General features: G+C 37.8%; 1 protein-coding gene across 3 annotated transcripts in view; it reads left to right on the top strand.

Moving 5' to 3' along the window:
* Positions 1-984: 984 nt before the first annotated feature.
* Positions 985-16647, top strand: part of LOC148864866 (E3 ubiquitin protein ligase DRIP2-like) — a 34771-nt gene continuing 19108 nt past the window's right edge. For all 3 annotated transcript variants that reach the window (XR_016110321.1, XM_088979671.1, XM_088979670.1), the window contains exons 1-6: positions 985-1548; positions 1635-1857; positions 3308-3407; positions 4205-4529; positions 4669-5114; positions 5216-5266. Coding sequence is in view for 2 of the 3 variants with exons in the window: in XM_088979671.1 (XP_088835797.1) it covers positions 1743-1857; positions 3308-3407; positions 4205-4529; positions 4669-5114; positions 5216-5266 (1037 nt within the window). In the remaining variant the exon portion in view is untranslated. The remainder of the gene's footprint in view (positions 1549-1634; positions 1858-3307; positions 3408-4204; positions 4530-4668; positions 5115-5215; positions 5267-16647) is intronic.

Genomic DNA, 16647 nt, shown 5'->3' with positions numbered 1-16647 from the left:
TGCATTCTTTTCATAATAAAAGCAATTGAAGAACTTTTTGTAGGAAATTGTTCCTTCAACCTACAATCCTTATCTACCCATCCCACTAAAAAAAGCCATTAGCAACTCTCCATCTAATAAAACCATCTCCTTTTAAGTAAGGTAAGTTACAAGCAAAGAATCCAAATCCCTTCTCCCTCCCAGTATATGCTAAAGGAGGTGAGCTTCATGCTTCACTCACAGCAAGGTTCAAAATATCGATACTATCAGTGTATTGGACCATATTTTTTATTTTTTCTTTAAAACTGGTTCAAGGGGGCGGTTTAAGACTTCTCCACCCCTTAAATCGGTCAGAACCCCAATACATCTCTTGTAGAGGCATATCAGAGAACTCCCAAAATGATACATATTGACCAATAGAGACCCGTACATGTCAATACTTTGAACCTTGTTTCTCACCAATCTTCCTTTCCCACTTTTTTACCAGGATTGTAATTTGAAATTCCCTCTCAGGGTTTATTACCATAACGAAGAGAAACTGGGTGGAAATTAATGCGAAAGGACAATGACATGTTTGTTCTATAAATCGGCAACTGTCCAAACATCATTTATTTCGGTTCAATCAGTAATTTGAAATGTTAGCCCACATGTGACTCACACCGTGTGATTGGAATCATCATGGGATCTGACACTGATCACTGATAAAGGACCGTTCTTAGTGGTTATCTACCAGATAGAAGGGGCTACAGTGTTGTGATCCACATAATCAAAGTGGGTTTGATTCCAATCGAACATCTCTGGTAGTGAGATCCACATATATTCATCTACCAAAGATCAGATCTATGATAGCCAACTATGCACACTACGTGGTCTAGCTTTTCATGGTTACTCTATGCTTTGACAGTTGACTTTCCAAATTCTAACATAACCTTTTTCCATGTGAACGGAGCTAGCTAGTACGCTCCATGTCGCTAATGTGCGCGGGCGGACACATCTAATAATTAAAGAGCTCTTCGCCGTTACCGTGGGCCTCGGAAACTCTGAAAGTTTTCTCGTTTGTGCATTCTCAGCCACGATGTCATGAGTCATCCACATGAGGAACAGGCGAATCTCATCTTGAAACCGTCCGATCCGAATCTTTTATCTAATGGGCTTACGGGTTGTCGGTCAAAGATTCTAATCCGACGGTTTTAAACTGAGGATAACCCTAGCGGTTTCTTTCCAGATGGTAGCTAATAGCCATCGGAAAACGGGCTTGAGCGAGTGTGTACCACTGTACTGTGTAGTTTTCTAGTCGGCGCACCGCGGCGCACATTATCGCCGAGCCTCTCGTAATAGCTCTTGAATTCGTTAGTTTTTCATAAAAAACCTTCCTTGGTCGATTCTCTTTCGTCGAATCTGTCAGTTGCGAGCCTCGAACGGATCATCTACCACCTCTTTGTCCAAATCTCGCAGACACCCACGTCGGTTCTTCACAAATAATCCAAACTCATTCGCGAATCACCGCCGGAATTCCGTTTCTTCGTTCACTTGGACAACGGATCGAGAGGTCTCATACATCTTACGGGAGTAAGCAATCAATTTTATTTTGCATTATTTTCGTGCGTTTCTTCCACTTTCCCTCGTGATTCTCATGTTTGTCGTGCTTAATGCAGTTGTGGAGATGAGCATGAACGCAAATCTCATGGTTCGTTGTGGATTGCTACCATGCACCGTATTGGTACGTCAATAGAGCTGCGGCGAGGGGTTGCGAGGTTTGGGAGATGACGAGCCAGGTGGTGAAAGTTCGGAGAGATACGCTTGCGGCGTGCATGACATGCCCCCTCTGCAATAAGCTATTGAGGGAAGCTACGACTATATCTGAATGCCTTCATACGTGTGAGTCTCTCATCTCTGTTTCATTATCTTTTCAATCTGGTCCTCATCTGTATTTTTGGTCTCGGTTCTCCGTATTTTGCGTCTTCATGAGCTTGTCTCCTCGTACTTTTCGTTTTTATGATATGGGTTTCTCATATTTTGTGATTTCACGATCCGGATGTTTTGTATTTTGCGCTTCTATGATCTCGTTTCTTCACTCTAGAAATCTGAGGCTTAACTAGAGAAAGAATTAAATATTAGCATAAATACTTTTATTTTGATTGTCAGTAGCTTTCTTATTTTGTTCGAGGACGATTATACCGTTGAATTCAAGATACTGAATTGATGAGTTCCGTGATTTGCTAGTTTTAATGATTGTGGCGGATGTGTTCGGTTGAAGCAATGTGACTTCTGTTTTGTACCTGCTGTTGGATTTCTAAATTTGTAGATTTTAATGTATTAAGGGGATAAGACATTTGATATAAAGTTTCGCCAACTAACAATTGAGCTAATAAGTTATTCTTTTTCCTCCATTACTGTTTTTTTTTTTTTTTTCTCTCTTCTTTCAACATTATAGATCAATTATCTACGTAGGTTATGCATGGAATGATCACTTGCAAGTTACCTGCTTTTTTACGTTCAAACATTTTCCTCTAGTTAGTATAGTATTCTCGGATGAGATGGCTTTAGAACCAAACTATTGCTCTAATTGGATTATCTTACTAAAGAGGCTTGAAATCGGAAATTTGGTGGTAAATTTAGTAGTAAGCATCTGATTTTTGTTTCATATGAACGTGTTTTTCCTGAGATGCAGGTAAATAGATATCAATTTGTTCCTTGGGCTCTTGGATAGTCTTGACATGACTAAAATTCACATATACTGTAAATATTGGGAATGAGTTCCTTAATATGGTAACAACTTAGGTGTTTTTCTCCTTTTCTTTTCCTGTTCGTTCTTTCTAGAAAATTTTAATGATTTCAGAGTTTCCAAGTTCCTTTCGAGGCTCCTAGACTTGTGACTCCGGTTTCTGTTTGTAGGATGGATTGATTCTAAAGAACGAGAGGATTTATATTGACCTTTCCTAATTTTGATCCTTAAAACAGACTGAGTTCTTCTTTACTCTGACTATTTTGTTTGGGGATTTCTTATTGGAACATGTTTCATCTCTTATCAAATTAATGTCCCAAGTATCAAAACTTGTTGACCAAAGATTTGGTTTTAAGTTTGTTTACAGTTCACTCACTTTGGCTTGTCTAGTTTCTTTTACTTTGTCTTCCATTATCTAATTGAAGAATTTGGGGCACATTACATACTTTATTTACTGATATTAAAACATGAAGTACCACGTCTCATGGCAGTTATTTACTTCGTAACTTGAATAAGCTGAACATTTAGGACCATCATCTTTCAGTAACAATTTTGACCCTAACAGGCAGTCTCTGATTCTTTTGTTTTCTCACTTAAAACCAGTTTGCAGGAAGTGCATATATGAGAAGCTTACAGATGAGGAGGTAGATTGCTGCCCAATATGCAATATTGATCTGGGTTGTGTTCCAGTGGAGAAGCTCAGGTCAAACCCTTAATTTTGACATATTTCTTTGCTTTGTTTTTCTCTTCCTCCCTTCTGTGGAGTTTGCATATTGGCCTACCATTTTATGTATACTTTGAGTTTCTGTGCAATAGATGAAAGTGATCATTATGCTCAAAATGGTTGTTTAGCTGTATAAAATACAATTTCTTATGAATGTGCTTGCTCTAATTTCTCAAAACCCCCAATATGGCAAGCATTGTTTTCAACTTTAGTGTAACTTGATTTTGTTGGACCTTTTGATATGTCCAGTATCAGGCCAACTTTGTTCTTTTCTGTTTTCTTTTTCTTTTCTTTTTTTTTTTTTTATTTCGAAACAAACCTGTCATCAAGGTATGAAAATGTGTTCGTGTGTCATAAAGATTTGATAAGTTAGGAAAGATTGTAAGAGCCATAGAATCTGCACTGGTATTTCATGAAGTAGTAATGGAAGCATCAAACAATCCCCGTCATTAATTGTTAGTGTTATCTAGATATGTGGATGGTTACCAAGAGTCCAGGTTTCCACATGGCACATGCATCCATTACTTGTGTGTCTTTGTCCTCTAATAACAAAATTGGCAATAGCTTTAATAGTGGTGTTGCATGGACCCTCCAAAATGGATGATGTGTCTGTTGGATTCACGCACTCCATGAATTTCTATGGGAACATGTCTTCACACCAATTTCCTTTTCTTCCTTTATTATTTGACATGAGTAAACATCTTTAGAACTTTCCTAGGTGTGAAAGATCAGCTCCATGTATTTATGTGCTTTTCTTTGACATTTATTATATGCAGGCCAGACCACAATCTTCAAGATGTGAGGACCAAAATTTTTCCTTTTAAAAGGAGAAAAGTTAAGGCACCTGATTTGCCTTCCATTTCATTGCCAGTTAGAAGAAAGGAGAGATCACTTTCTTCCTTGGTGGTTAGCACCCCTCGGGTACCGGCACAGACTGGCATGACTGGAAGAAGAACAAAAGCTGTTGCACGAAGGGCTGCTGCATTACGAGGATCCAGTTTTTCCATTGAAGATCCTATCAAAAAGGAGGAAGAATCAGATCGTCCAGGGAGCTCAAGCTCAGCTGAGACTCTAAACAAGATTGCTCAAAATAAAAGACAGGTAAAGGAAGCAACATGGGCTCAGTTGTTCTCATAACTAAAAAATTGTTTAAGCTGCAATCTTTTTCTGTTGCATATTAGTTCTTTGTTTTCCTTATGTTTACAAACATTTTTCATGTTTAATTGTTGTGCTGGTATAGAGTTCATCCACTACGGAGCCATCTAACCACAGCATGACTGGTAAAGATACAGAGAATGGTATTGAGACATGTAGTGTAAAAGCTGATCTGTGGAAGCCCTTAAACTGCCTGGTTGAAGTTGCAAATAGAACGAAGTCTTTTAAGTTCAATTCACATGGTTCCGTTGCCAAATCAGAACCAGATTCTGTCCCTGACAGTGAGGTAGCTATGCCTAAAGCCAAGGTTAGACAGCAGGTCCACAAGTCAAAAGTGCAGGACAAAAACAGTACTACACCTGCCCCTCCAGAATCAGGAAAGCCTAGAAAGTTGCATGGGATTGTCCGAAAAAGGGGATCTGCTTCAAGGGATCTAGGCATGTCGGCACAAGCTGTGCTTGATGCTGGTGGTTTGAAACGTGACAGAAGAGTTAGCCCAATTTGGTTCTCATTAGTGGCTTCTGAAGATCAGTGAGGAACCACCTCAACTTCTGAATCTAAAGGAATTGATTTTCATAATCACATATTTTGTTTATAAACTTGTTTTCTGATAACATGAGAACTGGTTTCAGGGAAGGAGATGCTCCCTTGCCACAGATATCTGCATCTTACTTAAGGATAAAGTGAGTTTCTTTTGTTCCATTGCCTGTCCTATATAGTCAGTGTCAATTATTACTTTTCAACCTTTTCCTGTCTAAACTTTCTTTTTCTAAACCTTTTTTCTTTGAAAAAGATTAAGTATATATTAAAAACACAAAGTCAATACAAAGATCTCATCTACACCAATGATCTGTTTGAACTTTCTTTGAAAGACATTTCTTAAGAATTGCCTTTTGTTCTGGATACTTATTCATTGTACTCTGATGCGCTTGTTCTACTTTGTCATTACTTGCATAATATGATATAGTGAAAAATTTTCCCCCTTGTTAAGAAATGTCTTTTGTTCTGGATACTTATTCATTGTACTCTGATGCGCTTGTTCTACTTTGTCATTACTTGCATAATATGATATAGTGAAAAATTTTCCCCCTTGTTATGTTATTGCTTCAGGTTTTTTGTTTTTTATGATTAAATGTGACTTTCCTTTTTTTTCTCTCATGTAGCACCTGCAAAAAGTTAAGGATGATTGGCTTCTCCCATAACCTGAAGACATACTTCAGAAACTTCTATCAAAAGTTTGGAAGGTTAAGAAAACCAAGAAAGTTCTAAGAAGGGGTTGAGAGGTCCTTTGTCAAATTGTTAGAAAAGTTGGGTGTTGGAGCAAAGTCTTGGTTTAAGTTAATTGGAAGTCTCTTAGTTGACTGGCTTGGTTTCTTTATTGATTTGCTGGGTATGGTTTTGTTTTTGTTTTGGTCTTTTTGTGGTAAGTTTTGGGTGTATGGTTGGTCTTTCTTCCCTGTGTCGTTCTTTTTCTTTAAATAAATTTTATTTATTACAAAAAAAGCAACTATGCATGCACCAAAGTGGACGGGGCTCCCATTTATCAAAAAAAAAAAAAAACTGGATGGGGCTCAGGAGCTGCTAGAAGTCATGTTGCATTGCCCTTAGAAAGCCATCAAGTCTATTTACCCTTCTTTCTCAAGAAACATTGGGTATGATCCAGTTTCCAGCCATAGGCTTAAGTTTTGGGGAGTATTGTACTTCAGATTTCAGATTTTCTAGGGTCTATTCTATCTCTCTTTACACAAACAGAACAAATCTATATCTCTGAGCTGTTTCCTTTCTCTTCTATGGACATCTATTGTGATTTTGGTTTTAAAAGGATTAAGGGATCATGAGTGTGGAGAGGTAATCAATCTTCTTAACTCTCTGAAAGATGCATTCTTATTTCTAGAACTTGGTGAGTGTCCCCTTTTATAAGTAGCAATAGTTTCTACTACGAATAAAAAAAATGCAATACTTAAAGTAAGACAGAAAAACATTAAACATTACAGCCATTAACCGTCAGCAATATCCAATTCCAGTTTGAATATTAATAGGATCATTTTTTAATATAGGCAGATTCAATTCGAATCTGACCCAATTACAGCCCTAATTACAAACCCTATGGGTTTGTAATTCCAATGATCCCTATGGGTTTGAATATAGGAAAATTCCAATGATCCCCTTTTTCCCTCATGTCATTGATATATTGCTGATGTGTCAGTGAGATTTTGAATGTCATGGATAAGTTGTTTGAAACCGATGAGGTTCAGACCTGTTTAGCAAGGAGAAATCAGAAAAGAAGAAAGAAAAACAGAGATGAAGAGAAGAGAAGAGAAGAAGAGAGGAGGAAGAAAGAATGGAGAGAAAAGGGGTGCAGACTTATGTTTCTAGTCTGCCGCCCTAGGTGCTATTTATATTAGTCTTATAATAAAAGAGGTGCAATGACAAGAGTACTCCTGCCACTAGAAAGAACAAAAAAAAAAAAACATTCTAACAACAATATAATAAGAAGGAAACATCAAGAAATAATGAAGAGGTGGGACTACAAGTTGGTCAATCATTTTCTTTACACTCCCCCTCAAGTTGGGAAAAGATATTTATCATTCCCAACTTGCTTAAATCTATCTCAAGCTTGATTTTGTTGACTGCTTGGTGAAGACATCAACATGCTGCATATTAGTGGCAAGATAAGGAAGACATACTTGTTGAGAGACAACTTTCTCCCGGATGAAATGTCTGTCAACTTCAATGTGCTTGGTTCTATCATGCTGTATTGGGTTGTGAGCAATGTTAATGGCCACCTGGTTATCACAATACAACACCAAGGGTCTTTCAAATTCAATTACCAATTTTGTAAGGAGAGATTTCAGCCATAATATTTTAGCAACACCATTAGCCATAGATCTGTATTCGGCTTTAGCATTGGAGCGAGCAACACCATTTTGTTTCTTGCTCCTCCAAGAGACATGATTTCCTCCAACAAAAGCACAATACCCTGAGGTAGATCTCCTGTCATCAATACAACCTACCCAATCTGCATTAGTGTATACCTCGGCCTGGACACCTTTTCTAGTAGGCTAAAATCCTTTCAACAGCAAGGATGTGAGTAATCTTGGGGGAGTGCAAATTATCAAAAAAAAAATATAAATCTTGGGGGAGTGCATGTACTGGTTAACAACACTGACAACATAAGAAATGTCAGGGCAAGTCAGACATAGGTAGAGAAGCCTTCTTACAAGCCATTGATACATACCTTTATCTTCAAGAGGCTTACCATCTTTTGCATTTATCTTATTATGATTTTGCTCAATGGGTGTATCTGCAGGCTTGGCCCCCAATTTTCTTGTTTCTTCCAAGAGATCAAGAACATACTTCCTCTGGGAAATAAAAATGCCATGCTTGGACCTTGCCACTTCAATTCCAAGGAAATACCTCAACTCCGTCAAATGACCCGGCCTCCCCTGGCTCTTCCACCGTTCGGATCCCTTTCCTCCCTATTGCTATGCTCCCCCGGCGCAGGCCTACCATGCTTTGCGCCTGTGGCATTTTCAGATCTTTTACTTCAAATTCTTGATTAAGCAGTCGCTTAAGAGAATTAATTTCATCAATATCACTTCCTATCACAACAATGTCATCAACTAGTGATTTAAAAGGCGCGCCTAGGCGCATAGGCAAGACGCATTTTGGGGTATGTGCCTCGTCCAGGTCCTGGGCGCACCCCTTTCAAAAGGCGCGTGCTTGATGCGCCTTGCGCTTCAGTCCAGGCGTGCACCTTTTTAAAATTTTGCACTTTTTGCTTTTTTTTTAGTCTAACAGCTGGGCCGGGGGCTCCGCCCCTAGACCCTGACCATGCCCCTCAAGGCAAGCCCGAACAAATCTATATTAGGGCATGAAATTCTTATTTCTCACATAAAAATAATGAATTTTCATCTTTCATTGCCTTTTAAGAAGATATTTTGTTGCAATGAATGAATGGACAACATTAGCTACTTAAAGCAATGCAATTAAGGAAAAAAAAGAGATTGTGGGTTTTACATGCTTGGAAATGCTTTATATGTTTGCTTTTATTTTTAAATCATCATTTGAATACACTTTACATGTTATGTTTATGTATCTTAATTTTAGATAATAGGTTTTTTAAATCATTTATTTTAAAATTTAAGTTTATATTTTTTATTAACATTATGTTTAATATTTTTTTAAAAGATTTTGGCATTTTTATGAATTTTTTGTTTTTTTAGCTCTTTTTTTTTGTAATTTTGCGCCTTTCTTAAAAAGATGCGTGCCTCGCCTTGCGTCTTGCGCCTTGCGCCTCAGGCGCAAATTGGCCCTTGCGCTTTTAAAACATTGTCATCAACATACATAGCTAGGAGAGTCAAAGCAGATCATTCCTTCTTAATGAAAAGAGTGTGGTCAGACTGGGCTTGAACATAGCCAAATCTTTCCAAAGCAAGTTTGAATCTATGAAACCATGCTCTTGGAGATTGTTTTAGACCATACAAAGCTTTCTTCAACTTACAAACTTTCTTACCAATCTCTGCATCATAAAAACTAGGAGGCAACTCCATATAACCTCCTCCTGCAAGTCTCCATTTAGAAATGCATTCTTAACATCCATCTGAAACAATGGCCATGAGAAGTTAGCAACAAGAGACAACAAAACCCTAATGTTGTTCATTTTTGCAATTGGTGCAAAGATTTCTAAGTAGTCAATACCATAAGTTTGAGTGTATCCCTTAGCAACCAGTCTAGTTTTATATCTTTCAACTATACCATCGACATTATACTTTACTATGAATACCCACCTACACCCAATAGGTTTCTTCCCTCTTGGCTATCTACTAGTTTCCAAGTATCATTTTTCACAAGGGCATCTATCTTGACCTTCATTGCTTCCTTTCACTCAGGGACAACAAGGGCTTCTTGCATAGTTCTAGGAATAGGAATGGCAACAATGGGGGCTAAAAATGACTTATATGGTGATGAAAAGTGGTCATATGAAAGGAATTGGGAGATACAATGGGCAATAGATGAGGTACAATGACGCTTCCCATTGCGTAATGCAATAGGGAGGTCAAGGTCATCTTAGGGTGGCTAAGGCTAAATAGTGGAAGTGGGTATGTCACCAATAGTAGGAGTGGGTAAGGAGGAGGCAATACTTGAATTTGGTGCTGCAGAAGAGACAAGAACTAGCTTGGACTGATCATTACCGAAACCAACTTTCCTCTACCATCGTCTGTGAAACACCCTTAATTCTTTACACTTTTGACAACTCCCCTCCATTTGCAGGAATAGGCAAAGGGACATCTTGAGCAAAAGTGCTCTACTCACCACTCTCCCCTTGAGATGGAACTCTAGGGTAATAGGGGACATCTTCAAAGAAAGTGACATCCATAGATATAAACCAAATTCTTAAAACATGATCATAACAGCAATATCCGTTTTGATTTTTTGCATACCCAAGGAAGATACACTTAGTAGCCTTAGGGTCAAATTTAGAACGGTTAGGTCCAAGGGTTTGGATAAAACAGGTGCAACCAAAAGTTTTGGGAAGAGTAGAAAACTGCTCATTATTAGGATACAACAAGTTAAAAGGAGCTTTCATGTCCAAGACTCGTGAAGGAATCCTATTAATGTGATAAACAACAGTGAGAATGACATCACCCTAGAAGCGTATAGGAACATTAGAGTTCAACATGATGCTTCTTGCAACTTCAAGGATGTGCCTATTTTTCCTTTCAGCTACCCCATTCTGTTGAGGTGTATGGGGACAAGTGCTCCAATGAATAACTCCATGTTCAAGGAGATAAGAAGCTAAGGGTTTTGCAAAATATTCCTTGGCATTATCAAATTCGAGATCTTTTATTTTAATCCCGAGTTAGGATAATTTGATGAAAAACATGGGTCAAAGTGGGAACCTCATCTTAAGAGCGCATGAGGTAAACCCATGAAAACCGAGAGCAGTCATCCATGAACAATAGAAAGTATTTGTACCCTCCCATAGTAGAAATATGATAAGGCCCCCGAACATCAGTATGCACAATTTCAAAAGGAATAGTACTTCTTTTATTACTTTGTGAATAAGTTGATCTACAATGCTTTGCCAATTCACAACTCTTACACTTCAAAATGGACACCTGGATTGACTCAAACAAAGTAGGAAAGAGACTCTTTAAAGACCCAAAAGAAAGATGACCCAATCGGTTATGCCAAAGCATAATCTGACTCACAGACTATGACACAAAAGACTTCCCAACTTCTTTACTCTTCCCAGGTGGATGTTCAAGCAAGTAGATCTCATTCGTCTCACGACCAGTCCCAATCACTTTCCTCATTGCCAGATCCTAGAAAACACAATGATCAGGGAAAAAGGTCACTGAACAGTTCCGATGTTTAGTGATACTACTAACTGAAAGTAGACTAGTACATAGTTTAGGAACATGCCTGAGGATAAAGAAATAGCATTAGAGACCTTGATGTCTCCCTTGCTTGAAATAGGGACAAGAGAGCCATCAACAATAGACACTTTGTCTTTGCCAGAGGACAAGTAATAAGTGTGAAATAGGGAAGACAAACTGGTCATATGATCAGATGCTCTTGAATCAACAATCCAAAAATGGCTAGTGTTACTTCGGGTTGAGGCATGATAGGCAGTGGCCTTTGTACCTGATTGAGCAAAAGCTGGAGTGGGAGGAGTAGAATGAGACTGTCCAGAGATGCCTACTTCACTCTCCAGTTGAGATAAAGTAGCTCTAACTGCAACCAATGCATCAAGAGAACTGGATCTAGTGTTGGGTGTGGATGAAGCTCCTGTGGTTATAGCTGCATTTGCATTATTCATAAGTGTTTCTAGAATTAGCTGAGGATGAAGCTTCCAATAAGTGTTCTTAGTATGTTTGGCTTCTTAAAATAGTCACGAAACACATCCCTCTTTCCTTCCTTTTCCTTATCACCTCTAGTCTTCAGTTTTATGGCTGCTAAAGTTGATTCCATAGATGGAATTTGTAACATAACTTTTCTCCTACTTTCCTCACTATGAACTAGAGAGTAGGCTTGAGATAAAGAGGCACTATCTCTAGTGAGAAGTTGCTGTCTTACAATATCATAATCAAATTTTAGCCCAGCTAGGAATTCAAACACTCTATTTTTCTCAACTAATTTCCTGTATGTGGCAGCATCTTTCTGGCTCTCCCACAATAGTCTCAAGATGATCAATCTCATAACACAATGATTATTCACTTCATTTTTCAGTTCATAGGCTCTAGCAACGTTAAGGGGCTGAGAATATGTTTCTTTCATATTGTCCCAAATCTCCTTCGCACTCTTTGCCCAAAGATAGTTTCTACTGATATGAGGCTGCATGGAATTGCATAACCAAGTCATAACTAGATAATTTTCTTGGACCCATTTAGCATGGGAAGGATCCTCCTGAGCTGGTTTCTTTATGTCTCCCATCACATACCCCAGCTTTCCCCTTCCTCCAAATGGCCATCATGGCTGACTGGGCCCATTCCAAATAGTTCGTTTTATCAAACTTGACTGTAGTAATTTGAAATGAACTGCTGTCAGTAGCATTTCCAGCTCCTACAAGTCCTCCGTATGATTTGGATCCATTTCCAGACATTTCCATGCTGTAATGAATAATGGATAGTCACATAAAGGAATGTACTGCACTGTTCAATTTCCTTTTCAACAAAAAAGTTATTTCAAGTACTGTCCAGCAGCACCCAGAATAAAAAAAAGTTGTTCAGAGGCTTTTCTACGAACACAAGATGAGAGGCTGAAGTGAAAAACTGTCAACAACTCAGCCCAGAAACACAGTCCGCAAAGATACCCAAAACCCAGCCCAAGAGAAGTGAAATCTGACAGTCGATCCTCCTAGAGGATTCCAAAAGACTTCTTGTCAATCCAAAAAAGAATGAAAACAACCCAGAAAAAACTGGGCGCTTCTCCTAATCTTTGATTTAAGCCCTAAATCAGAAACTAACCTGTTTTCTCTGATTCTTCCTGGTCACCGGGCTTCTCTCCAAGACTTCTGAACCTTGGGCACCTCCTTCAATCACCAATGACCTCCAAGAACCAGGCGATTCAAGCTGAAACTTCCAACCCTAGAAATACTCTCATGTAGTCGGCTGGACTACACCTACATGAGAGCCCTAATCAGTCTTAGACCTGCTCTCATACCAAGTTGTCTGAAACCGATGAGATTCAGACCTGTTTAGCAAGGAGAAATTAGAAAAGAAGAAAGAAAAACAGAGACGAAGAGAAGAGAAGAGAAGAAGAGAGGAGGAAGAAAGAATGGAGAGAAGGGGTGCAGACTTATATTTCTAGTCTGCCGCCCCAGGTGCTATTTATATTAGTCTTATAATAAAAGAGGTACAATGACAGGAATACCCGTCACTAGAAACAACAGAAAAAAAATTCTAACAGCAATATAATCAGAAGGAAACATCAAGAAATAATGAAGAGGTGGGACCACAAGCTGGTCAATCATTTTCTTTACAGATAAATTAAACATTTAATGTTTAAAATTTCAGAATATTGTTGAAACTTGTCAACATTCCAATAAACTCATCATAAATTTTTGAAAAATTTTCCTAAAAGAATGTAATTTACTTACTATTATGACTAGATGACAGGTTTACTATTATGAATGCAATTTACTTACTAAGTCACTATGGTTAAAAAAAAAGTCACAATTAGAAAGGTGGATTCCTAATCTAATCAAAATATGTAATAACAAGGACAGAAATGTTTCTTTGATGGTAATGAATTAAATGTTTTTGGTAATTGATGTACCTATTTATGTCCTCGTAATCTTCTCTTGTTTGATATGCACATCTGTTTACTGTGGTTTTTTGGGTCTTAATTGTACAATTATACTTCTTTTAATACTTATAAAACAATGCTTCTTTTAACAATGCCTAAAGCTTGACAAACAAATTTTATGTTTTTAGTAATATTCCCCTAATTTCTCTAGATTTTCCCAAATGTCTTAGTGAAACATCCCTCAAATTTTCCTATTTCTATATGGTAAAACAACCATTAATGTTGAAATTGTGAACCATGCTCAAACCAAGCAATCCACAAAAGTGCTGCCCTCTTTTGTGTGCATAGGGAGGACTTGGGGAGAAACAAACTCTACAACTTCAAAAGGAATACACCAACATTGAAAATGTTGAAAAAATGACTCCATATCTTTCTAGTGAAAGGGCACTCAAAAAAGGTAGGAAAATGAGACTCACCTTCCACCATACTATTCTTATCAAAGCTCATTAGATAGCTTCTTCCTCCGCAAAGATCAAATCCTTTTTTTTTGTGTGTGTTTGGTGGGGTGGGGGGAAGCTTCATAGAAAACACAAGTGAGATGCTCCAACATGTATGGAACGTTTGGTGCATCTCTCCTCACATATGTATCTTCTTAAAGAGAGTTGAGAATGCCACCCACTATTTCTCTTACCCCTCCATATCATAATTCATAAGTATGGTTTGATGTATACAGACTTTTAATGGCCTTCTCAAATTAAGGAATGATGACTTATTTTACATAAACTATTTCTTACAATAAAATTGTTCAGTATGTTATTCATCCACATGCCACTTTTTCCCCCCTCTTATGGTACTGTATGGAATTCTCCTATAGATATTATGGATATATTTTCTTTCCCTATGCTACTTCTTATCACTATAAGAGGCAAGTTACCTTTGCTTTGTATGAGAGCTGTGGTATTATGGAGTGTTTGGTGTGAGAAGAACTTCAGAATTTTTTGAAAAACAAGGAGCAAGATGCTGATATCATCATTGACCTTATCAAGGTGATTGGCACATGGGCTGATGCTAGGAAGGAGTTACTGGTACCATCTATATTGAGACATCAGTCCTAGGTGGCTGGTTTCTTTCCTAGAAGACAATAGGTGGTTGAAGCGTGGTTGGCATCTGAAAGAAGATGAATAGGACTAAACGTTGATTGTTGTTGTTTGGGTAACCCAGGCTCATCAGGGTTCATGGTTTGTTTAGAGATTAGACTGGTGGAGTTTTGATGAGCTACTTGGGTCCTGTTGCTAAAGGTCTCTCTTTGAGAGCTGAACTTCTTGTGCTTCTTCAAGGATTAAAGTTAGCCTTTTATTTTAGATGGCCTGGTTTGTTGTTGAAGGAGATATCTGATTTGGAATTTATTTGGTTCTCAAGGATTGGCGTCCCTTGGTGATGCAATAGTAGTGGATCTTACCACTATTTGACCTTAGGCTCATGCCCACATTGCTTTGTTAATGCCCTTGTCTTGTTTGTTGTGCTTCGTAACATATTGGGCTCTCCTTATTTACAAACTCACCTTTCTTAGCCCTTGACTAACAACCCAATTCGTTTTAATCCATAAGCCTATCTGAATGCCCAGCTCATAGCTTATATTAAGCCATTCATCTAGTTTATCCCAAACATTTTTTAGCAAATGTTGCAACAAAGGTTGGGACCTAGACAACAGTCTTATTCCCTATGTTTTTTGGTGATTTTGACTACTATATGTGTTGTATAAGATCTGTTCTGCATTGGTAATTGACCCATACATAAATGTTTTGGAGTCCTTGGATGTTGCTGAATATGATGTATAACAGGTTAGGGGGAATTGGAAATTGGTCTATTTTACATGGTGTTTGGTACCATTTCCATTTCAATCAATGGCATAAGGTAGAAGCATGAATAGGAAGAGACATTTTGGCACAAAACCCAGAGCATAATATGTTATTTGGCATGTCAAACACATGGGTGCACCAGGTGCCACTTAGACAAGTGAGGCAGGAAAATCCTCATTGTTCAAGAAACGTTGTCATTTTGATATTTCCTCCAATGCTGCCTGTGTGCAAAACTCTATTCAAGCTGTGGTGTTCCCATTTCAAGTTTAATATGCTCTACAAAACATTATTTTTGAACATTAAGGTTTAATCGCCCATGTGGCGCTGATATGGTAGTGACTCGACTTGAAATGGGAATGCTTCCAAACACCTGGTTAGCATTTGAGATGGAAGTGAAAGGTAGGCTGGGGACTGAAATGAGGCTGCTTTGGATTTGGAAATCAGGCCTTAGCCTGGAGTTATGGAAGATAGGGTTAGAGGATTAGAGCTGGAATTAGGTTAAAGAGATCAAACAGGACTAGGGTCAGATCAATGGAGTGGACGGCTGGGTTGGGTTGGATTTTATCATGCATTTAAATAGGAATAATTAAGTGGATGATTAAAGTTTCATTGATTCTCTAGAACTGTTTATTCACAAAGTTTCATTGATTCTCTAGAACTGTTTATTCCCAAAGTGAAGAAATGTTATGGTAATTATTACTTACCTTTTGTAGTTGTAACCAGTCCTAAATTAGAATTTCTTAACAGGGTTTTAAGCTTTGGTTTCAATGTAAGCTTTGGTCATTGCAGAATTGGAATTAATTTGTACTTATGGAAGCTTACAGGAAAATCATATATAACTATCACACTATGAAATTACTATGAAAATATTGGATATCATATGCCAACATGTCTGTTGATTGAACACTAACAAATAAGAAAATAATAACAAAGAAACTAGTATATAAATGCACAAAATGAATAATTTAGTGTAATGATGCTATTTTATTTATTATAATCTCAGAAAATAAAAAATATGACCTTCCATGGGCGTGTTGTCACCTAGGTGCCCTCACCTTGATAACTTTGGTGATGTGTGCCTATGCACATATCTGATGGTATTGGTTATGGCTTTTTGTAATAGTTTTTCTAATGGGATCATTGAGGATGAATGAATGGTTTTTGTTTCTCTTTTGGGGTGTGGGTGAAGAGAGCTTACCTTTTCCTTTTCTTGGGCAATATCTTATTGTACTACTTGAAACCCAAACCTACACTTATTCATGATCACAAGGTAATGCGTTTCCTATCACAAATAAATACAACATTCTTCTATATTAATTTGATATTTTCAAATATTTTTTTAGCCTATTGGTTTTCTTAAGTCTTAGAGAGAACTTATCACTTTTTATTATTTTTTATACAAATCCCTTCTTTCTGTTGTATTATGCTTTTCTAGAGTATGAGTTGGATTG

Source organism: Nelumbo lutea, chromosome 3, assembly GCF_056320005.1.
Source record: "Nelumbo lutea isolate HS-2025 chromosome 3, American lotus-T2T, whole genome shotgun sequence".
Taxonomy (NCBI): Eukaryota; Viridiplantae; Streptophyta; class Magnoliopsida; order Proteales; family Nelumbonaceae; genus Nelumbo; species Nelumbo lutea.
Note: the sequence above shows the minus strand (reverse complement) of the source record. Positions and strands in the feature narration are given on the sequence as shown.